The sequence below is a fragment of the Akebia trifoliata genome, chromosome 3 (assembly GCF_017979445.1).
Source record: "Akebia trifoliata isolate Shusen 1 chromosome 3, ASM1797944v1, whole genome shotgun sequence".
Classification (NCBI taxonomy): domain Eukaryota; kingdom Viridiplantae; phylum Streptophyta; class Magnoliopsida; order Ranunculales; family Lardizabalaceae; genus Akebia; species Akebia trifoliata.
Window position 1 is genome coordinate 44,504,762 of NC_141377.1, and position 19,538 is coordinate 44,524,299.

General features: G+C 34.6%; 1 protein-coding gene across 4 annotated transcripts; it reads right to left on the reverse strand.

Annotated features, from left to right (window-relative positions):
• Positions 1 to 784: 784 nt before the first annotated feature.
• On the reverse strand, positions 785 to 13,338 carry LOC147407242 (upstream activation factor subunit UAF30-like). 4 transcript variants are annotated; one of them, XM_086435717.1, is made up of 7 exons: positions 12,820 to 13,333; positions 10,909 to 11,023; positions 10,641 to 10,815; positions 8,007 to 8,063; positions 7,748 to 7,923; positions 6,500 to 6,621; positions 785 to 1,143 (listed from the first exon to the last, which is right to left on the reverse strand). In XM_086435717.1, the coding sequence occupies exons 1-7, from the start codon at positions 13,116 to 13,118 to the stop codon at positions 1,140 to 1,142; spliced, it is 948 nt and encodes a 315-aa protein (XP_086291843.1). In that variant the 5' UTR covers positions 13,119 to 13,333; the 3' UTR covers positions 785 to 1,139. The 4 variants fall into 4 exon arrangements, 3 of the variants coding, with proteins under 3 accessions (XP_086291843.1, XP_086291841.1, XP_086291842.1); XM_086435715.1 differs by lacking the exon at positions 785 to 1,143 and adding an exon at positions 2,571 to 2,613 and having other exon boundaries at positions 12,820 to 13,334; XR_015176725.1 differs by lacking the exon at positions 785 to 1,143 and adding an exon at positions 6,738 to 7,299 and having other exon boundaries at positions 6,483 to 6,621; positions 12,820 to 13,338.
• Positions 13,339 to 19,538: the final 6,200 nt, after the last annotated feature.

The window sequence follows — 19,538 nt, forward strand, 5'->3', positions numbered from 1 at the left end:
AGATCTAAAATCAGAGTTAGAATTTTAAAATAATCTCTCTTCTTCTCTTTATTTTTGGAGAAAAAGAAAATTCATCTTTTTTTCTCTCCTCTTACCGATTCTTTTTTCTCTCTCCCACTTAACAATCCATACAAGAGAAATGGAGAGAAACTCATTTATTTTCTCTCAATCCAAACACAACGTAAGAGACAAGGAGAACTCTCTTAAGGGAAATAACAAGAGAAGTGAGACGATAATGCTAATGAGTTTCACTCAACTGCCATGAACATGGAATCCTCGTGGGTTTCCTATTAAACATCCAGCTCCACATCAGCTATTGAGGCAAAATCAACCTTATCTTAAGGAAAAATTAACCTTATTTTTACCTTAAAAATTAAAAAACCATGCATAGAGAGACCTAATCATGAGTATGAATTGTGGGTTTATTTATTTATTTTTTGTTTTGAAATTGACCATTGGATATTTCTCAAGATTGTTGACCCATGAATCACGAGGACCATCAGCCATTTGTTTCTAGTCCAACAATGATAATGATAATAATAATAATTTTGAAGGAAACAAAAACTATTGTTATATAGTTTCTTAAGAGAGCTGCTATTGGCACCCCAAATTTTACTAAATACATGATTTCTTAAATTATTTATCACACCCTAATTAATGATTAAAACACACCATTCAAATAATACAAAAGCTTTGATTCAAGTTATTACTTCAACATTACAAAGCATTATAATACATTCAAATAACTTCAACACTTGTTTACAATTAAGATTAGGTTCATGTAAAATCCTTAATCTTCCATATAGATATTTAAACAGATAGAGAGAAAGAGTTTCTATCGGCACCTAACTTTTACTTCTTCTCAGCCATTGACTTCTATTTTCAATTGGAGTGTAATAAGTAAAAATTGGAGTGACAATAGTAGCTCTCTTATGTAATAACCAATTTAACTATTTCCTTGAAGAAACTCCAACAACCCTGTTGAATGCCACTGATGTCCTTGAAAATAAAGGACGAGGCACCGAAGGCCATCCAGGCCTGAAATCATACTAGCTTCTCATCCTGTAAAAAAATTACTGTAATTGGTGGAGCTCATCTAATTTCAGTCCCAAGCCATCCGGTCGAGCGTGCATACATCGTCACCTACCATTGAAGGGCAGATCACCTTAATAAGCCAACTTTACAACAAGCTGCAATAACTTATAATGGTAATGTTTCATTAATGATTTCAACCATAATAACAGCTTGTTCGACAAATTTTCTCCAACCAAGAGAAGATGATACACACCATCATCGCATCATTGCCATATTATCTCCAATATATCTTCTCCTCAGAATTTAAATAAAAGTATGTCGCCACCAATATATGATTCATGTATATATATATATTACGAGTTCTTTTCATTTTAATCTTACCTAGACCTTAAACAATTGGTTTATCATCAATTCTCCATGTCTTATATGCTACAAGTAGATATTCCAATTTGGATTTATATATGCTACAAACAGGCATCACTATAGCCATACTAGGGCAAATCCTGATCCATCATTCAATTCAATTCCATCTAGATTGACATCTGAAGGAAGAAAATCATATAAACAAATTAATTGTACAATTTTTTTTTTTATGTTATTTTCCTTTAAAGTTTTAACTATAGTAACAAAAGATAACAGAATCCCACCATGGATCATTTGGTAAGTCTCTTTTGTTTTTTTCTCCCTCCTGATCAGTCATCTCATTTGATACTTTTCTCTCTCTCTCTCTCTTCTTTTTTTTTTTTTTTTTTCTGATCTTGACTTCGTTGTTTTTAACGTGAGGGGACTAGCCTTTTTATAGAATAGGAATGAGGTAGAATCCACGAAGACTCCACCCACAGTTTCAAAACTTGTCCGAGACTGAGACCGAGACCAGGATAGACGGACAAGTCAATTTTTCCAACGAGATTTAATACCTAACGTTCATTTTTCAAAATTTTGGATGAGACATTCAAACATATTGGAAAACTCGTCCAAGACGACTCAGTATCTGGCATGGACGAGACGCGAAACCGAGTTTTAAAACCATGACTCTACCTCTTATGGATGACCGAATTATCCCCTTCTTTCCTTTTTCCTCATTATTCTATGTGAGAGCCGTAAAGACTCCTCTCTATTTCTTGTTCGGTCGAACATGCATGGTATAATCTCATTTTACTTTAAAAAAGATCACTAAGTTGAACCATCCAAAAATAAAGATCTCTAAATTGATGCGAGTTAGGTTTAGAATCTAAATTTCCCAAGAACCACTCTTTTTTTTCTTTTTTCCCCTTATGTGAATGAAATATTTTGAAATATAGATAACAAAATCCCATAGGCTGTAGTCTGTACACACTAATCAAGTACAGGACCTGACTTTGTTACATGTCAAACATATATGAGTGAAGAACAAACCCACAAGTACAGTTCGCAATAGCTAAAAAAGAATTTGTTCAGATCTGTAGACACATGCCATAGATTTCATGATCATCCAGCAAACCCATTCTTTGCAGAAGTTGCCTGAGTTCAATCTCTTACATCAAAATGTTGAGCATCTACTTTATTTTCTTTCATTTTTTGGGGGCAAACATTAAGAGCCTGTTTGATACACACAAAAAAGTAACTCTTTGCCTTTTGAAAGTTAAAAAGTCTGTTTGGATTCATTTTAGAAAACTACTTTATAAAAGTAAAAATCCTTACTTTTTAAAAAGAAACTACTTTCTATTTTCTAATAGGTACTTTCTTCCAAAGCTACTTTCTATCGAAGCAGGCTCTAAACATAAGACAACACAGATTAGTAAGAGTGGAGCCCTGTTATACAAGAGCTGTGTACAAATCGCATAGTTAACAGGAGAAGGCTCTCACAAACCTAAAAGGGAAAACCTCTGAGGTGGATTATATTGTCCAAATTTGTGATGAGAATGGTGTTGCTGGTTCTTTGCAAGGTTCAAAATGACATCTCGAGGGAATATTTTGGTCAAGAAGAGATCAAAACATTCACCAAGATGGAATGAAACATTAGAGAATTTTCAAAGCATTCATTAACACCAATATTTCTGTGATAAACATAGTTTAGAAAAAAATAAATGTTTTAGACTATAGAATAAGCTCGATCTTACGACCATTATATAAAATAATATAACACACTTTTTCATGCTGATACTCGCAGCTAGAAGCCGATAGGCTGAGAGTACAATAAGTTAGGTAGCACTATAGTATGTTTAAATATTTATTTTACTAAGAATATAAGCCCCCCAAAATAAAATGTCAATAAATTTGTAATTTTCATGTATTACAAATATTAATTGTTCGGTGTCCCTTTATAATGCAAGAAAAAATAATGCCCCCTAAGAAAATTAGTTGGTTTTGATATAAAACTACAATCCTACTAGAAGACCGAAAATAATCTTACTAGGTCGTAGAATCAAGAGATAACCCAGAAAATTTCTCCAAAGTGAACCCTAAGGAACATAAGTCTAACTCAATATTTAGTAAATCTTCAAAACCTATCAAAATATTATTAATTACTCAAAATCTACCACATGTTCTTATAACCAGCTATTATAGGAAAACAAAACCCTACCACCTAACTTAAGGCCTAAGAAACAAATCATGCCTTTCATCTAAAATGACATAAATATTTTTCTAATGATACCTAAAAAACCCTAATTTTCGACGCTTTGAATGTACCAAAACTTCCAATATATTTTTGACATCCAAAACATTAGAATCTGCCCAAAAGTCATGTAATAGTTGTAGATTTCTAAACAAGCTTTTCAACACATATGATCGCTTCCCTGTAAGATGTTTGTGTAACAAGTTATGTCCACTAGAAACTATAACCCCTAGACCAGAGTTTGAAAACACGGACCTCTTTTCCCAACATCTGTTCATCAAGGCATCAAAAGACTCTTTTTTTAAGACTTGGTGCGAGATCTAGATTTCGACTGCATCACTTCAAATAGTGCACTCATCATATGTACAAAGATTATCAGTTATTGAGACATGTAAGATATCAAACTCATAGCATACAGATAGTTTTGAAATACAAAAACAATATCCTTATCTACCAATCCAACCAATTTACGTCACACCAAAAATGGAAGCAATAACCTCCAAATCAGTAAAAGAGGCAATCACTAACCATATTTTCAAAGCCAAGTTTAATCTCAATATATTCATTTCTTTCAAGTGTGAAATTGTTACATATTTACATGAACAAATGAAGTAATTGGAAAATAAATATGTAGTAAGCTAGCTTATATTGGGATTGTGATCATACTAAAGAATCTAAAATGGCGTAATCCGCCCAGTGATTATTCTCCAAGCAAGTTAAAGAGGGGGAAATAATTTTTTGTTGTTGAAGTTGTGATATAAAAAAAAGATCCACCATTTATCCAATGTTAATAGTCTTTAGTATACTAGAACAAGATAATATTAAACAAATAGAATGAATGTATTGATTCATTTAAGGAAGGTATCAGCTTGCTAATATGGTCGAAGTCTATCTGAGGATGCCACGACCTGGGTGGCTTCAAGACCAGCCTTCATCTGCTAATTAATATTAGCCACCAATCTCACTTGCCTAGATAAAAGAAAGAGTCATTTAAATAGTTCTTTTATTCGTTATTTTGTTATGTGTATTATTGAATTAAACAAGGACAAAAAATATAAGAGGTCGAAGCGGGCCTACTGAGCCACAAAGACCATTATGGAGGGCGACACTAATCCAAAGGCCCTCCCCAATCACATTGTCCCACGGTGTAAATAAAATCCTCAAAAAAACTAAACCCTTGAATTCTTTATAGAACTTACTCTAAAAGAAGATCAAGCCATGAATCAAATTGTCTAAATAGACGACTTGAGACCACTCAAGACGAATGAAAATACATTGGAGCATTCCTCCAAAACATTCATTCCATAAATGTTTCATCTTGGAAGGTCTTGACAAAAATATTCTGAGATGAAACAAATTTTGAGCCTTGCTTCTTTGATTTCTTTTTTACTATGGGTACCCAATCAATATCATGGCTCTACCCTTCTTGATCCATGACTCACCAAAACCACCCTTATTTTCGAAGATTTTATTCATTCATTCTTTCTATATCTTACAATACAGTGCAAAATAATGGTTTCAGAGGCGTTAAAGACTTATGTCGTGAGGTGAGCCTTTCGAAAAAGGCCTTACCAACTTCTTCAAAAGAAAAAAATAGTAAGCAAGCAGGTTTGTGGTTAGTAATTAGTAGCCAGTTGTGGTATCAACACTAATAGACTGACCAACTTAGCAAGCTGGCACCTTCAGGGCTTACAATTTATTCACAGAGGCATTGAAAAAACTTCTGCCTGAGGGGGAGGGGCGCATATCTTTGGCACCTTTTGACCAAGGCCTTGATTTTCTCCTGTATTATCTTTTTTTTTTATTATTCTTAATTATTTAGTTTCTTATGTAGCAATTTATTTATCTATCTGAAAAATGCATGCTAATGGAGCATACATTTTATGCCACAAATCTTTGGCTAGTGAAACACCACACCTCATGCCTTCGTGTTTTAAAGCACAGTGCAAAGCAACATTCTCCATAAAAACTTCCCTTGATCGCTAAGAATTTTTTTTTTTTACTAAACCCGCTAGTGCACTTGTAATTTTGAAGAAAATTATTTCTTGCTTCATCATTTATTTTTTTTAAAAGAAAAGTGTACATTAGATAATAGCTGGGAGAGTAGAGTCGTGTCACCTACCCCAATAGGAGATAGATGGGGATACCACAATGATTATGATGATGATGTTTTAAGATGACAACATGTAGAGTTAGAATCATAGATCACTTCATGCACATATCCAAGAAAATTGATCTTTGACACAAAATCTTCTGATATATAAAAGGGATTGAATTCAAGATTTTCTAAACTAATACGGACATTTGAAGCCTACTAGTCATACAATGCGCTAGATAATATTACCATAAGACCTACGTAGATTATGCTCATACAGATTTTAAAATCTAAATTATGAAGGTTTGAAACGGGATGAAAACATCCTTGACCACAAAAATCCTTGAGGACTCCTATTGAATACCCCAGCCTGATTTCCATGCAGTTCTAGAGTTATCTATCTTTTCCACTTATGGACTGCTGCTCTAGAATTCCAATGGATGTGCAAAGGGGGTCAGAAGACAAACATAAAAACCTCATATATTTTTTTCCCCATCTTTTGGAAACTGAACAAATTTCACCCAAGATTTCCTCTGATATCTAAAATTAAGCATTCCAGATGTTGAAGCATACATAAGAGTGCCATTGGAATGGTTGAAGAAACAAATTATTTCATTTTCAACTTTTCTATTGCTCTTCTGTTGGACATTAAAAATTGATAAATACTAAATAATGAAAGACAACAGAGCAATTGTTGGAATTTCAAATACACTCACAAGCAAAATTTCACATTCCTTCTGGTTTTAACATTAAGACCAGTAGGAGCAACTCACTGTTCTGGCTTGATGAAATGAGCAGCCAGTAGCTTTGGAACTGTGAAGCCATTGAAAGATTCGACGTCGAGAAGTTCTTTCAGTTTATCATCGCATATTATTCTCCTCTTGTCAGATGGATCCTTCAGTTACAAGCAGAAACAATCAGATGGTAGTAGTTCATGGAGAAAGATAGTAAAATAACATGAGCTTAATAAAACTAGGTTCTCTCAATATACAAATTTGACTTTATATTCACCAATATATCTTTCAATTTATCACCACAGTCATTCTCCTCTTTTGAGATGATCCTTCAGTGCCAAGTGGAAAAATGTGAAATACCGAAGATTTTGTGGTACAAATGCCACACCTACACTAACACAAGCTTAACAAACCAAGGTCACCAAAACACAGAACAAATTAAACTTTGTACCCACTGCCATAGCTTTTATCTCACTACAGAGCCAGAAATTCCTAAAGTGCCCTGATGTTTAAGTAGATGTACTTTCACAGACAGTACAAAACTGGCATTTTAACAGATCAACCTAACATGGCAATTCCAACACGCCTTAGAGTTGCTTCCACTAGATTTATCCTTCGGATTAGATAATTTAAACAAAGTTATACTACTTTGTAGGACCTAATTGTTACAGACAGTTTCAAGTTACTACTGGCCCTCCTTCACGAAATTTAATAGACAAAAAAATCTTGGTAAAAATGTCAAAGAAATATAATCAAATGATCGAAGGAACTCATAACATACTAACAAGTGCCTACAGAGGAATGCAAGATCCACACCTTGAGGTGCACCTCAAGGAAAACTGTAAGAAAAATATATATTCCCAGTCATGTTAATTATATAATACAGAAAGAAAGTATTTAAGCAAATTGATATATAATTAAATCATAGAGCTAATAATTGAGAGAGAAAGTTATTAAATTAAAGATTTCTAAGGCAAGAAGTATTGGCATGGGTCCAATGTGACAAAAAAAAATCTTAGAAAATGTAGCACCCTTTTAACAGACACAATTGTTTCTTAGTGGGTTCAATGTATTCCAACTTTTAATGTTGAACTTTTCACTACAGTTCCTTCTCATTATTGATTTTTAAAGTGATAAAATTTAAATTATGGGTTCAGAAATTCAGGACTTCATCAGTAACATATTATGGGATAAACATAATAGGTGGGATCTCGGTCACACAGAGCAGGGTATCAGATTTGTGAGGTATGACTGTAATTCCAAGTTCCAAGTATAACAACAAAATACCTGCAGGCCGTTTTGTTTTATGTACTCCCACATTTTCTTTACAACACTGGCTCGTGGTAATTCACTTTCACCAGTACCAATGAACTTCATTAGAGCATCCGAAAGTCGAAGAGGAGCTAGAAAACCTGAACCCCCTCTTTTCTGTCGCTTTTCTTTGGGCTTTGGATCATCAGGACCTGAATAGAAACGGAGGTATAGAAAGTATGTGTGTAACATATGCTCATCACATAACAACAGCCTGAGTTCATTTTCTTCTCACCTTCTCTTCTCTCTTGCTTTCGTTGCTTTTCCTTTTGATTTGACTTGTTTGGAGCAGCTAAATCATCAAAACCGTTATTTCAGTAAAATCTCGAACAATTATACAAACTTAAGTACAATAAAATCAATGTAAATGTGAATACAAAAAGTAACCACCGGTATAAACACAAAAGAACGCTGAATTATTTGAATGGCAGGAAATCAAACTGAAATAGAAAATGTGGGGATTTATTGTATTCTGCAACAACCCCTATCAAACCTGCTGATCTTGGGCTTCAAGTTCAATGCTCCTCTCTGATCTTCGGAGGTGTCCCTGCTGAGTTAACTCCGATGATCAAGTCAATACCTGATTCAACAAAGTAATGGGGCCTTTTTGAGAGAAATTGTGTACCATTTACCATCATCGGTCCCCTCATTTACAACCTTCTTGTGCTTCAATGGCTGTCCCATCACTCTAATCACAACTTCGCTAGATCATGACTGCTCATGTCCATTTGCATATATTCCAAAAATTGTGCTGAGCAGGGCCATTTCTCCTGCTCGTCCTCCGAATCGCACTGACCAAAGCCATTCTGTGCAATCATTTTTTGTCGGTTGTTCACGGAAAGGTCTCTTCACTGCCAGGTTTCTTTTCGCCTACCCCAGACACCTGTCTCTCGGCTAAGTACTTTTCGCATTCAGCCTTGCTACCATTGTTGCAATGCTGGTTGTGTCCATGCTCTCCTCTCCACAATTACTCCCTCTTAGGCCTCGAGATATTTTATCCTGAGTCTTAAGACTTGTCTACCTGATTCCAGAGTTTGCAGATTTACACATCATCTGAGGGACACTTGTCATTTCCTGATTGGAATAAGGTCATGTCAGTTCGCTTTCGGTCTGAACGTCACTAGCTGTTTTTCCTTATTTATGGCCACACCATCATTATTTGAATCGAGACCTCATCAAGGTAATCATTACCCTATTCTTTAATGTAGCCTCAAGAAGATGCAAGAATCTCTTGATCCCTCTCCTCCCCTAACCTATAAATATGACCTAAGGGGTCTCTCACTCCCTCTACTTGTTCTTCTTCATTTTCTCCTTGTCTGTTTTATTTGTTGTAGTGTCTCTGATCATGGCTACAACTCGTTTTCCGACAAGTCATTACTAACTTGGATATTCTAAGGATTGTGTGAGAGGAATAACCCAAGCTTTGTCCTCATTTTTCTCTTTCTTTTGGATTTCCCCTTTTCTATATTCCTCCTTTTTTTTTTTTTTTGATCGGTACTACATTCCTCTTAGCCTTGAAGATTTAGACCAACAGTACATGATTATTCCTATTGTCCGGATCCATTGAGCGAACTAAATGGATCAGGATTGCAAACTAAACAGGGTCCAGGTTTTCATGGGACAACTACATGCGAGGTTCAATTTTCCCATTGACTAATTGGTTTGGAAGCTCCTCAACTGACTTAAGAGAGCTCTCGGCCAAATGAATGGAAACTTCTGTCACATTTGTCATGGTGTGGTCTGACCGAGAGATGAAGAATGGACTGGTCTAGTTGCAGACCACATACTATGCCATATTAATTGAAACGATGTCATCATGAGCTCCTTAGATCCAAAATTCTTGTTTAAACTAGGATCAGGACAGATTCTTCAAATTAGCAAACTTTTAGTTATTGAATTCCGTTGATTTATGAGCTGTTGAAGTGACATTTGCCTATAACATTTTGAAAATAATATAATTCAAATAAAAAACTTTAAAACAGATATGACGTGTTTTACACTTCTATCCATGTTTGCTTGCTTTTGAGAGGTTCTTAGATTAAAAGAGACCACTATATTATATGTTTTTCAAGTCAGAAAAGCGCAATCCTTATGATTATAGAATGATTTTGCATCACTTTTGAAAGTCTTCCAATGAAAATAAAGGAGGCCTCTAAAGATGGAGGCAATTTAATGCCATAGAACAATTCCATCCAATAATGGATGAGATGTTTTCCCTAGTCTCTAATGTTTACCAAGAGTTCAAATGACTAGGATCATAACCGGTGCTACAATTGATCAAGAGTAGGAGATGGCTTGATCTTTGGGGATGGAATTAGTAGCCTAGTGCAAGCCTTGCAATTGGTTTTCAACACCTTATCCAGCATATAATTGCTGATGCTAATACTCGATAGTGTGTCATACACTAGTCTATTGCCAATTATTTTGATTCACTTTCAGGATTTTTCCATGTAATATATGGAAAAATTTGAAGGTGGGTTTATGTCATATTCTCTCCCCAAAAAACTAGCAGGAAAACAAAAAGATACATGCATATTGTGGTGAAAACTAGAGCCGTTGTACTAAAAATACATAAAATATACAATAAAAGGAACATGGTGTGCAGAAGAGAAAGAAATTCTTAAGGTACCCAACAGCTTAAGAGTAGGATAATTAAAGATGATCATGATTTACTGCCGTGAACCAAGGTAGCTGTACATAACCAGAATACAGTGTGTAATTTCCTAATTAACGAATGCAAATGGTGAAAAAACATAAAGCAAACTATACAATATCACCAAATAAAATGAGACAGTAAAACTAAGTTAAATTTATATGTATATGCATCTAACTTTATAAACAGAACTCAACATATCTCTGAAAGTAGTACCATAATCCGAATCCAATGGCCAAATGTGACTTGACAGAGACTTGTTCATCTGAAACATGTTGATGGTATCAACAGGAAAAAGGGTACGCAATACTTCATCACATATTATATTTCGCTTGTTGTTCGGGTCTTGCAAATTGTGATCATGAATATACGCCCAAAGTTGCCTGACAACCTAGAACCGAGATAAAACAACAAAGTTTAAGGTTCTGAAATCAACAGAATTAGTGAAACGGGGAAAATAATTTTCTGAAAGTTTGGAATATACCTCAGTTCTCGCCAATTCAGGTACTCCAACGAATTTTTGAAGTTGTGGAGAAAGACTACATACTTTGGCAGACCCACCCCCTCTTTTTTTGACATCTTTGTTCAGCTTGTTTGACCTGAATGATGACATAAAAACAATCCACCTATTAGCAATGTGAAACAAGAAAGCTATGGCTTGTTATGCTATCAAGTATCACCTAAATGAGCACACATACCAATGCAAAGTGAAAGTTGTTAGCTCATAGGCACCCACTTAATAGGGGCAAGAAATGAATGCTAGACACAGCCAACCCCAAAATTTCCAAAATTTTGGATAAGGCTTTGATGATGAGTGATGATGATGACATGAAGGAAGAATTCAGGAAAAATAAAAACCATGAGCTAATCAATTGGTTTTCTTCCATTAAAATGGAAGAAATAGTAAAAGATTTATTTTCAGAACCCTCACAAATAATGTCACCATTGTAGCCTCAGATGTTAAGCCAAGTTATTCAATTCAATTCTACAGATGATCATATACCTATACAAGAGCTATTTCAAGTCTCCAATAGAGGAATAAAACTTTTCTTTTTGTTAGGCCAAAGGAAGTAAACCAGGTTAACGACATGGCTTTAATGTCTGGTCTCATTCATGAACGATGCCATATTTCGAATGATTTTTTGACTCCTTTTTTTTTCTTTTCGGTCTCTGCTTTGGTGTCTCGTCCCAAGCCATCTCGGTCTTGGAAATTTTTTAAAACCATGGCTAGCAACAAGTTAGATCTCGGTTTAACTAGGAAGAGAAGGAAAATCACCATGTGTGTTGGTTGTGATAAATATGAGTCAGGAATAAGGGTAATACAAATGGATCCAAACCAACAGACTACAGCGTAAAGTGTCAGCACTACATCAATACGTGAGAAAATATGAGCTGACGAGGAAAAAGAAGGATCTGTTGTTTGTATTGGCATTGTGCAGAGAAAAAGCCCCAAAGTCGAACTTCAGTTGTAGACCATAAGCATGTATTCACATTGTACTGGTGGCATGTGCAATGATTTGCATTTAAACTCATTTTTTTCCCTAGAAATGCTCACAACAAACTTAAGAATTACGACTAATAACTCCATTTTAAAGTTTGTAAAAGGAACTACACTTCGTAAGACTTAACATCAACGTAAATTGAAATTTCTTATTTCAAAGAGCAGGTAAGCCCTGGTGCAGTTTTTCAGCTCTAGTACATGCTTAGGTTTTGATATTCTCGTGTTACTTTTAAGTTAAATCACGATACTCATAAAATGAAATATTTACCCAAGTCATAATTGAGAATTATGTAATTTTTTCAACTATTTCTTCTATCGATTAACGTGTTTTTCATTACTTAATAAAATTTGATCCAAGTTAGATTGAATTCAGTGACACAACTTGTGTTTAACCCAAACAAGTCCAATACAGATATTTAATAATAAACAAAAATCAGAGGATTTTAGCTTTCTTTCTATCAAAATGATTGAATTTAACAGCAACAGAAGCAACAAAAAAGATTCAAAGCCAGTAAATTTTGGTAGCATTTTCCAAATTGATGTAGCATTCAACATAATCTCTTTGTGCATGTTTTGTCTGGCATAATTGAATGAAAGAACAACATTCGTTCAGCAAAAAACCCCAAATTTTTGGGTCAAATAATCCTCCATGCATGCAAGACAATTGACAATAAAAAATAAAAAAAATGTATCACCAAGAAATAGAAATCCTCCCACATAATATCCATGCATGTAAGAATTAAGATTAAAATATTTCCCAGAACAACGACAACAATCAAAATTTCTTCATCGCAACCACTCCAACTAACAATCTCTCAAATGAAAATAGCTTGCTTAATTTAATAAAAGAAAGAAAGAAAGATAACGAATTAAATTAAATCAGAGGAAACTCACACTCCTTTCTTTCTGCCCCTTCCGTTACTCGTCTTCTTCTTCTCCTCCTCTTCTTCTGAATCGGAAGTGTTGCTATCTTCGGATTTTACATTTGTTTCTTCGTCATCTTCTTCAGTTTTTTCGGTTTGGCTTTGAAGAAAAAGGTCGACTTGTTCTCTTATAAAAACCTTTTTATCCGATAAATCGATTCCAAAATCTTCTTCAAGCTTTCGGCGCACGATAGCTGTTGTAGTCTTGTTGAGATCCGATGTTCGAAGGAATTCGCGAAGATTGTCTATAAGCTCTGAGTCCGACACCATTCTCTCTCTCTCGTTTCGATTTTTTTTTTTTTTTTTTCACTCTTTTGAGTTTCCGAAAGAAATCCAAATGCGAGGTGGCTGAAAGAGAAACAAAACTAATTTAAAGAGGAGTGAGGATAGCGTGGAGTCGACATGGAAGGGACAAATGTGGAATTATATGAAAATATACTTGTTTCTTCTTATAGTAAATGAAAGTGATAAGTGATCGCTCTCTCGTGTCTCTCAGGTCTCTTCGGTTTCCTATTTGTATCGGACGGATTTGCCCTCCTGAATTAGTCGAGGATCTTGGTGGTACGGCTGCCGACTGGAAAAAGAATAGTAAAAGTTACATAATGATAATGATCATAAGTACACGTGTTACTTCTAAGGTGATCGAGGACAACGATTTGATGAGGTATACCAAGGCTCACAATAATAAGTTGAGTCTAATAGATCAAACAATAAATGGATGATTGGATGTCAACAACCAGGTGGAAGGTTGGCACGGACCATCAATGTAGAGCGCAGAGTCCGAGCCTGCTATATTCAAGCCCAGCCCATTGCCAAACAGCCTTGTAATTGTACTGAGTCCAGTCAATCAGACCAATAATCCAAAGCCCATGGATGCCAATAGAAGTTGTCTCGTTTTTTTGCTAGATTTCTGTGTTCTGGTTTTAAGATTTTATATGAACCTACTCATAATTGTAAACAACTACTGAAATTGTTTGAATGTTTTGTAATGTTGAGATGCTAATTTGAGCCAAACCTTTATAATGTTTGACCGGTATGTTTTAATTTTTAATTGGAGTGTGATAAATAATTTAAGAAATTGGGCTATAATAAGTAAAAGGTGAGGTGCCAATAGCAGCTCTCTTATTTTATTTCCAATCTTGAATTTTCTTATAATATCTCCTATTCTCTTTGTTTTTGGTTCAACTACACGAATCATGCTGCTCCAATTACCAACTTAGTTAAGTTGATAAAGCTTGTGGAGTGTTAATACGACACCTTAGGTTCACAACCTGTTATACCTGCTGTGGAGAGATAAAATTGTCTCCCATCTGGATCGTCCATTCTCACCATCAATACACATCTCGAGGTGGACACATGACATCATTTAAAGAGAGTTCTATCTTATTAGGGAAGATTTCAAATTTAAGAGAATTATTCTCCTTATTATGTAATTGTTAAGTTGGATAAAAGGCAAGATGGTCAATTGTAATTAATTAGGGTTAAGACTAATTAGGGTTTTTCTATTTATAAGAACATGAGGTTATTGTAAAGGAGAATAGGGAGAAAAGATGAAAAAAGAGGAGGAAAGATGGATAGGGGGAAAAGAGGTTATGTAAATCTGAGATCTATAGTGAAATGGCATCTCGAGCCCGTGGACGTAAGCACGTTTGTTGAACCACGTAAAAAATCTATTTGTATTATTTCTCTTTTTCGTTATTTTTTCTATTATTTCTATGATTTATTGGTGAATAATTTTGTTAATGATTAAATCTCGAGGTTAATCACAAAAATGACCTCCACTGTCTTCTCCAATACGTAGGGCTCCTTAGATATTTCTAGGGTTTGGTAATGGTGATCGGTAGATGGAGATCGATCGTTAGAGGAAGATTCTATAGCGTAGATCATTAGGGAACCATCGCTGCAAACTAGGAAAAGCTTGGAGTTGTATGATCCGACGGCCGCAATCTTCGTTGGACAATTGTCGAGAAGTTCGAATGTATTGTAGGCGCAATGCACCATCTCTTTTTTTTTTTCAACTTTTATTTTTTATTTTTTATTTTTAGCCTCCTTGTCGCAAAACCCATTCTATCTTTTTTTTTTATATATTTATTTTATAGTATAATGATTTGTACCTCAACAAAACACGATCTGAAACCCTAGATCTGTAAGGGTCGATATTGACGTCAGCCCCCAATCTACATGTGTACATCGTGTCCCTTGTTTCATTCCCACGGACGATGCCAATTGTGGAGGTCATTTTTGTGATTGACCTCAAGATTTAATCATTAACAAGATTATTCACCAATAAATCATAGAAATAATAAAAAAAAATAACGAAAAAGAGAAATAATACAAAGAGATTTTTTACGTGATTTGGCAAACATGCCTATGTCCACGGGCTCAGGGAGCCATTTCACTATAGATCTCAGATTTACATAACCTCATTTCCCCCTATCCATCTTTCCTCCTTTTTCATTTTTTCTCCCCCTTCTCCTTTACAATAACCTCCCATTATTTTAAATAGAGAAATCATAATTAGAGTCTTAACCCTAATTAATTACAATTGACCATCTGACCCCTTATCCAACTTAACAATTACATAATAAGGAGAACAATCCTCTTAAATTTAAAATATTCCCTAATAAGATAGAACTCTCTTTAAATGATGCCACGTGTCTACCTCGAGATGTGTATTGATGGTGAGAATGGACGGTCCGAATAGGAGACGATTTTATCCCTCCACACCCGCCTTCACAGCTTCACCTCTAATGTTGCTTGCCTAACAAAAATAAATTCATCCACTCCACTCTATTCAAAGCCAATTTAATTTTTTTTTTAAATTGTTATTATTTTTTTTAAGAATGAGTTCATATTTTTTTTTTCAAGCAAACAAGATTAGTGATATGTAATTAATAGATGAAGAGCCCAGGTAGTGGTACAAACGGTCCGAATGATGGTGGTTTTTATCCCTCAATACTAGTTTTTTTGTTATATTGTTGTTTGTTAACTAAGATTCGACTTTCCAACTTTTTCTTGTCGAGTAAATTCATAGATATTATTGAAGTTTGATTGGACCTTAAGCCTATTCATAAATGTTTGTGGAGCTACTACAAGATGATTAAATTAGGAATTTATGATTCAATTTGGTTGGACCGATTTGTAGTTTTTACATTGTTCTAAGAATATTTAGTGTGGGACAAACATTCGATATTCCATATTAAATTATGGATTTTTAATTTTTAATTTTTAATTTATCTTATTCTTTTTTCATGAAAAGTACTCAGCTCTAAACTAGTAAAAAAGTACTTTTGACGAGAACCTAATGCCATTCCCAACAATCTTATCTTGAAAAGAAATTTTCCTAGTTTTTTTTATTTTCACTTGGTACCTGAAAAGTTGGTTCGCTCCTTTCAAATTGATTTTATATATATTACAAAATGCAAATTGATTGGAAGTCTCAATCGCAAGTAAAAGTTAATCACTCCACACTAGATTAACGACACTCTTATTGTGGAAGGACCTTTCATGAGTCGGTGTATTGCAACCTTTACCTAATTTCCATAAGCTTCATTCAATGTACGTTGGAAATCAACAAAGCTGGAAAGTGAGAGGAATTTCTCTTTATATTTTATAAGCAAGAGTGGGCCTAACTTGTTGATAGCTTTATCTTTGATTATTTCCCATGTAAGAAGTTTTATTTTTGAACTTTTTCCAGTCTCATTCAAGGAACATATATAAGTAGTGGAAGAACTAGGGATCAATGGTTTAGTACAAGTTTCTAGTGATCAACACAGATTTTTTTAGGGATACATTTTCTTAGACGATTAATGATAATCTGACGCTCGCTTTTTAATACGCCCCACTCCCCATAAACTCCTTGACCTGGCAATTACAGAGTCATAAATCTTTTTCATGTGTATCCTGAGGCAAATGATTTGCGATTTTATGATGGGGGCATCTAAAGAAAAAAAAAGAACCTCATATTATCACGACTCTTCTTTAAAATCCCTAAGAGTAGTTTCTTATCTCAATCATTAATTTAATGGAAAGCCTCAAACCTCAAATTGAGCTTAGTGTTTTTTCCATTTTTTTTTCCTTGGAATCATTCTCTAATCCCAACAATTAGTTTCACCTTATTTGCAAGATAGAACAAGGATCAGGTGAGATGGGCAGATATTCCCATGGACTTATAGGAAATGAATCCCTATTTAGTTCGTAAACTCTATGGGTGATAATACGGTTCAATTCCCATTATCAATAAGTTATTGGTCTCACCAAAAATCAGTTTATCCGGTGTTAAATACAAAAATTTAGGAAGGTACTTAGGCCTATAACTCAGTTGGTTTGACACATTGCAAAGCAATTTTGAAGTTATAGGTTTACGTCCAAGTTATCCATAAAGGAAAAAAAAAATTAGAAATTAACTTAGTTGGTAAAATTCTAATCATAATCCAATTATTGATCGCATTAAAAACAAGCTCATTGATATATATATATCGACATCCAACGTTAGGGAGACAATGCGTTTGTCCTGTGTGGCTTAAAAGTTTCAAATTGAGCTGATTTTTTGTGAGAATGGTCTTTATGGTGAAGAGATCATCCTCACAAAAATTTAGTCAAATCTGAAAATTTTAAGTTTATCGAAAGTGATTCACAAATTTTTGATAAAAAATCGATAGTGCACAATTCTAAATCACTTTTGATGGACTTTAAATTTTAGATTCGACTGATTTTTGATGAGGATGATATCCTCATTATAAAGATCATTCTCACAAAAAATCAATTCAATTCGAAAATTTTAAGACACATAGAACAAACATGTTGGTTCCCTACCATTGAGTGTCGAACTGTACCCTATATGTATAGATTGATCTCTGTGAAGACTTCGTTCCCCATCCAATCTCAACTTGAGTTTAAGGTCGGTGGTATATTGCTTAAGCCTCAAGAATAAGACGATTTCAACCTAATCGATGAAACATGTCAGTTATGGAATTAAATCGACAACCCTTCACTTGGATGCATATATATATATATATATATATATGGGGTCCCCGTTCAGCACCCTAAGTTTTACCACACACTTTAACAAACGTGTTTTGTCTTACATGGGTTAGAAGTTTTGGAATGGGCTGATTTTTGGTGAGGATGATCTCTATGGTGAGTAGATCCTCCTCACCAAAAATCAGCTCATTCTAAAACTTCTAACCCCATCAAAAATGGTTTACAAAAAAGGGACGGTCCACGATTTTTCAACGTGTAAACATGGGGCTAAACATTTCGGAATGGGCTGATTTTTAGGGAGAATGATCTTCTAATCATAGAGATCATCCTCACTAAAACTCAGCCCATTCCAAAACTTATAACCCATGTAGGACAAAAAACGTTTGTTAAAATGTGTGGTAAAACTTAGGGTGCTGAACATTTCCCATATATATATATATATATATATATATATATATATATATATGCATCAATGGTCTGAGTGATAGATTGAGCAAAACATTTACCATTTTTCCCTATCCTTTAAATCTATCAAAATAGTCAACGTTTCATACTTTCCATCTTACCTAGAATTGTGGTCATCTTGTACCAATGTTATTTTGGACTATGCGAGAGCAGGATTGGTTGGGGGCCAAACTAAACCCTACGCCTAGTCCTAAAGAGGTGGATCGCATCTTAGCCCAACTTTAAACCATAACCGTCCAGGTGGCCAAGTCCTATCCTGGCCAAACGGTACATTAAGGCATTTCCTCCATGATGGTCATTGTCATTAAAAAAAAAAAAAAAAAAAAAACCTAGTCAATTCTAGCATTATTATTTGTACATAAAAATTGAATACAAATAAATAAAATCAAACAGTGTTGTGCATAGTGGCTTGCTTTAAAAAGGGAAAAGTCTTGAACTCAAGCACCCTCATTTGCCACTTACAAGGATTTATCTTGACTCACGTAGAATCTGTGGGTTGCAGGTGTTTTACATGTATTTGGGGATTTAGGCAAGATGTAGTGCTCGAAGAAACTATATTCGGGGGATACCGCTCCAAACACCCCTATCATCAAAAAAGAAAAGAAAAATCTAAAATAATGATTAAATATATATCCATGATTTTTCAACTTCTACAAGGGGTGGGAATGTCATCTTGCATTGAATTTTTCTAAGCATAGTTTCAAGTTATGAATAATTTATTCTACTATTAGACTTTCTAATAGAATCATGATAATATGATACTCCCCTCTGACAAACGCTCCTAAGCCCCCATCATTGAACCCATCAATCAAATGCCTTGGGATGCACAAGAAAAAAAATTATGCTTATACATATCTCAAGGCAAATGATCTATGGTTCTATGATGGGGGTGTTTGTCAGAAAGGGTGTCATATTATCACGACTTTTTTCTAATATTATATCTATATGGGCCTAAAAAGTTGGTTATGTATAGTTTATCCCCGACCTAGATTTTATATGTTTGAGAATAAGTACGAGTCTAACCTTGTTTATTGGGTTCAAGATCAAAGCCTTTGCCCTTGATTTTTTGGTTGGGAGGATCAGGTTGGCAACTTTCCCAATTGACGGCCCTAATATAATTCAAATTATGATGGAAATAACACCGAGAGGTTGCTATGAATTAGAGTAAGATAGTATGTACTTTTTTGTCATTTGTCCTCCATATAACTTCTCGATTCAAGTGGAGATTCGTAGGTTGAAAAT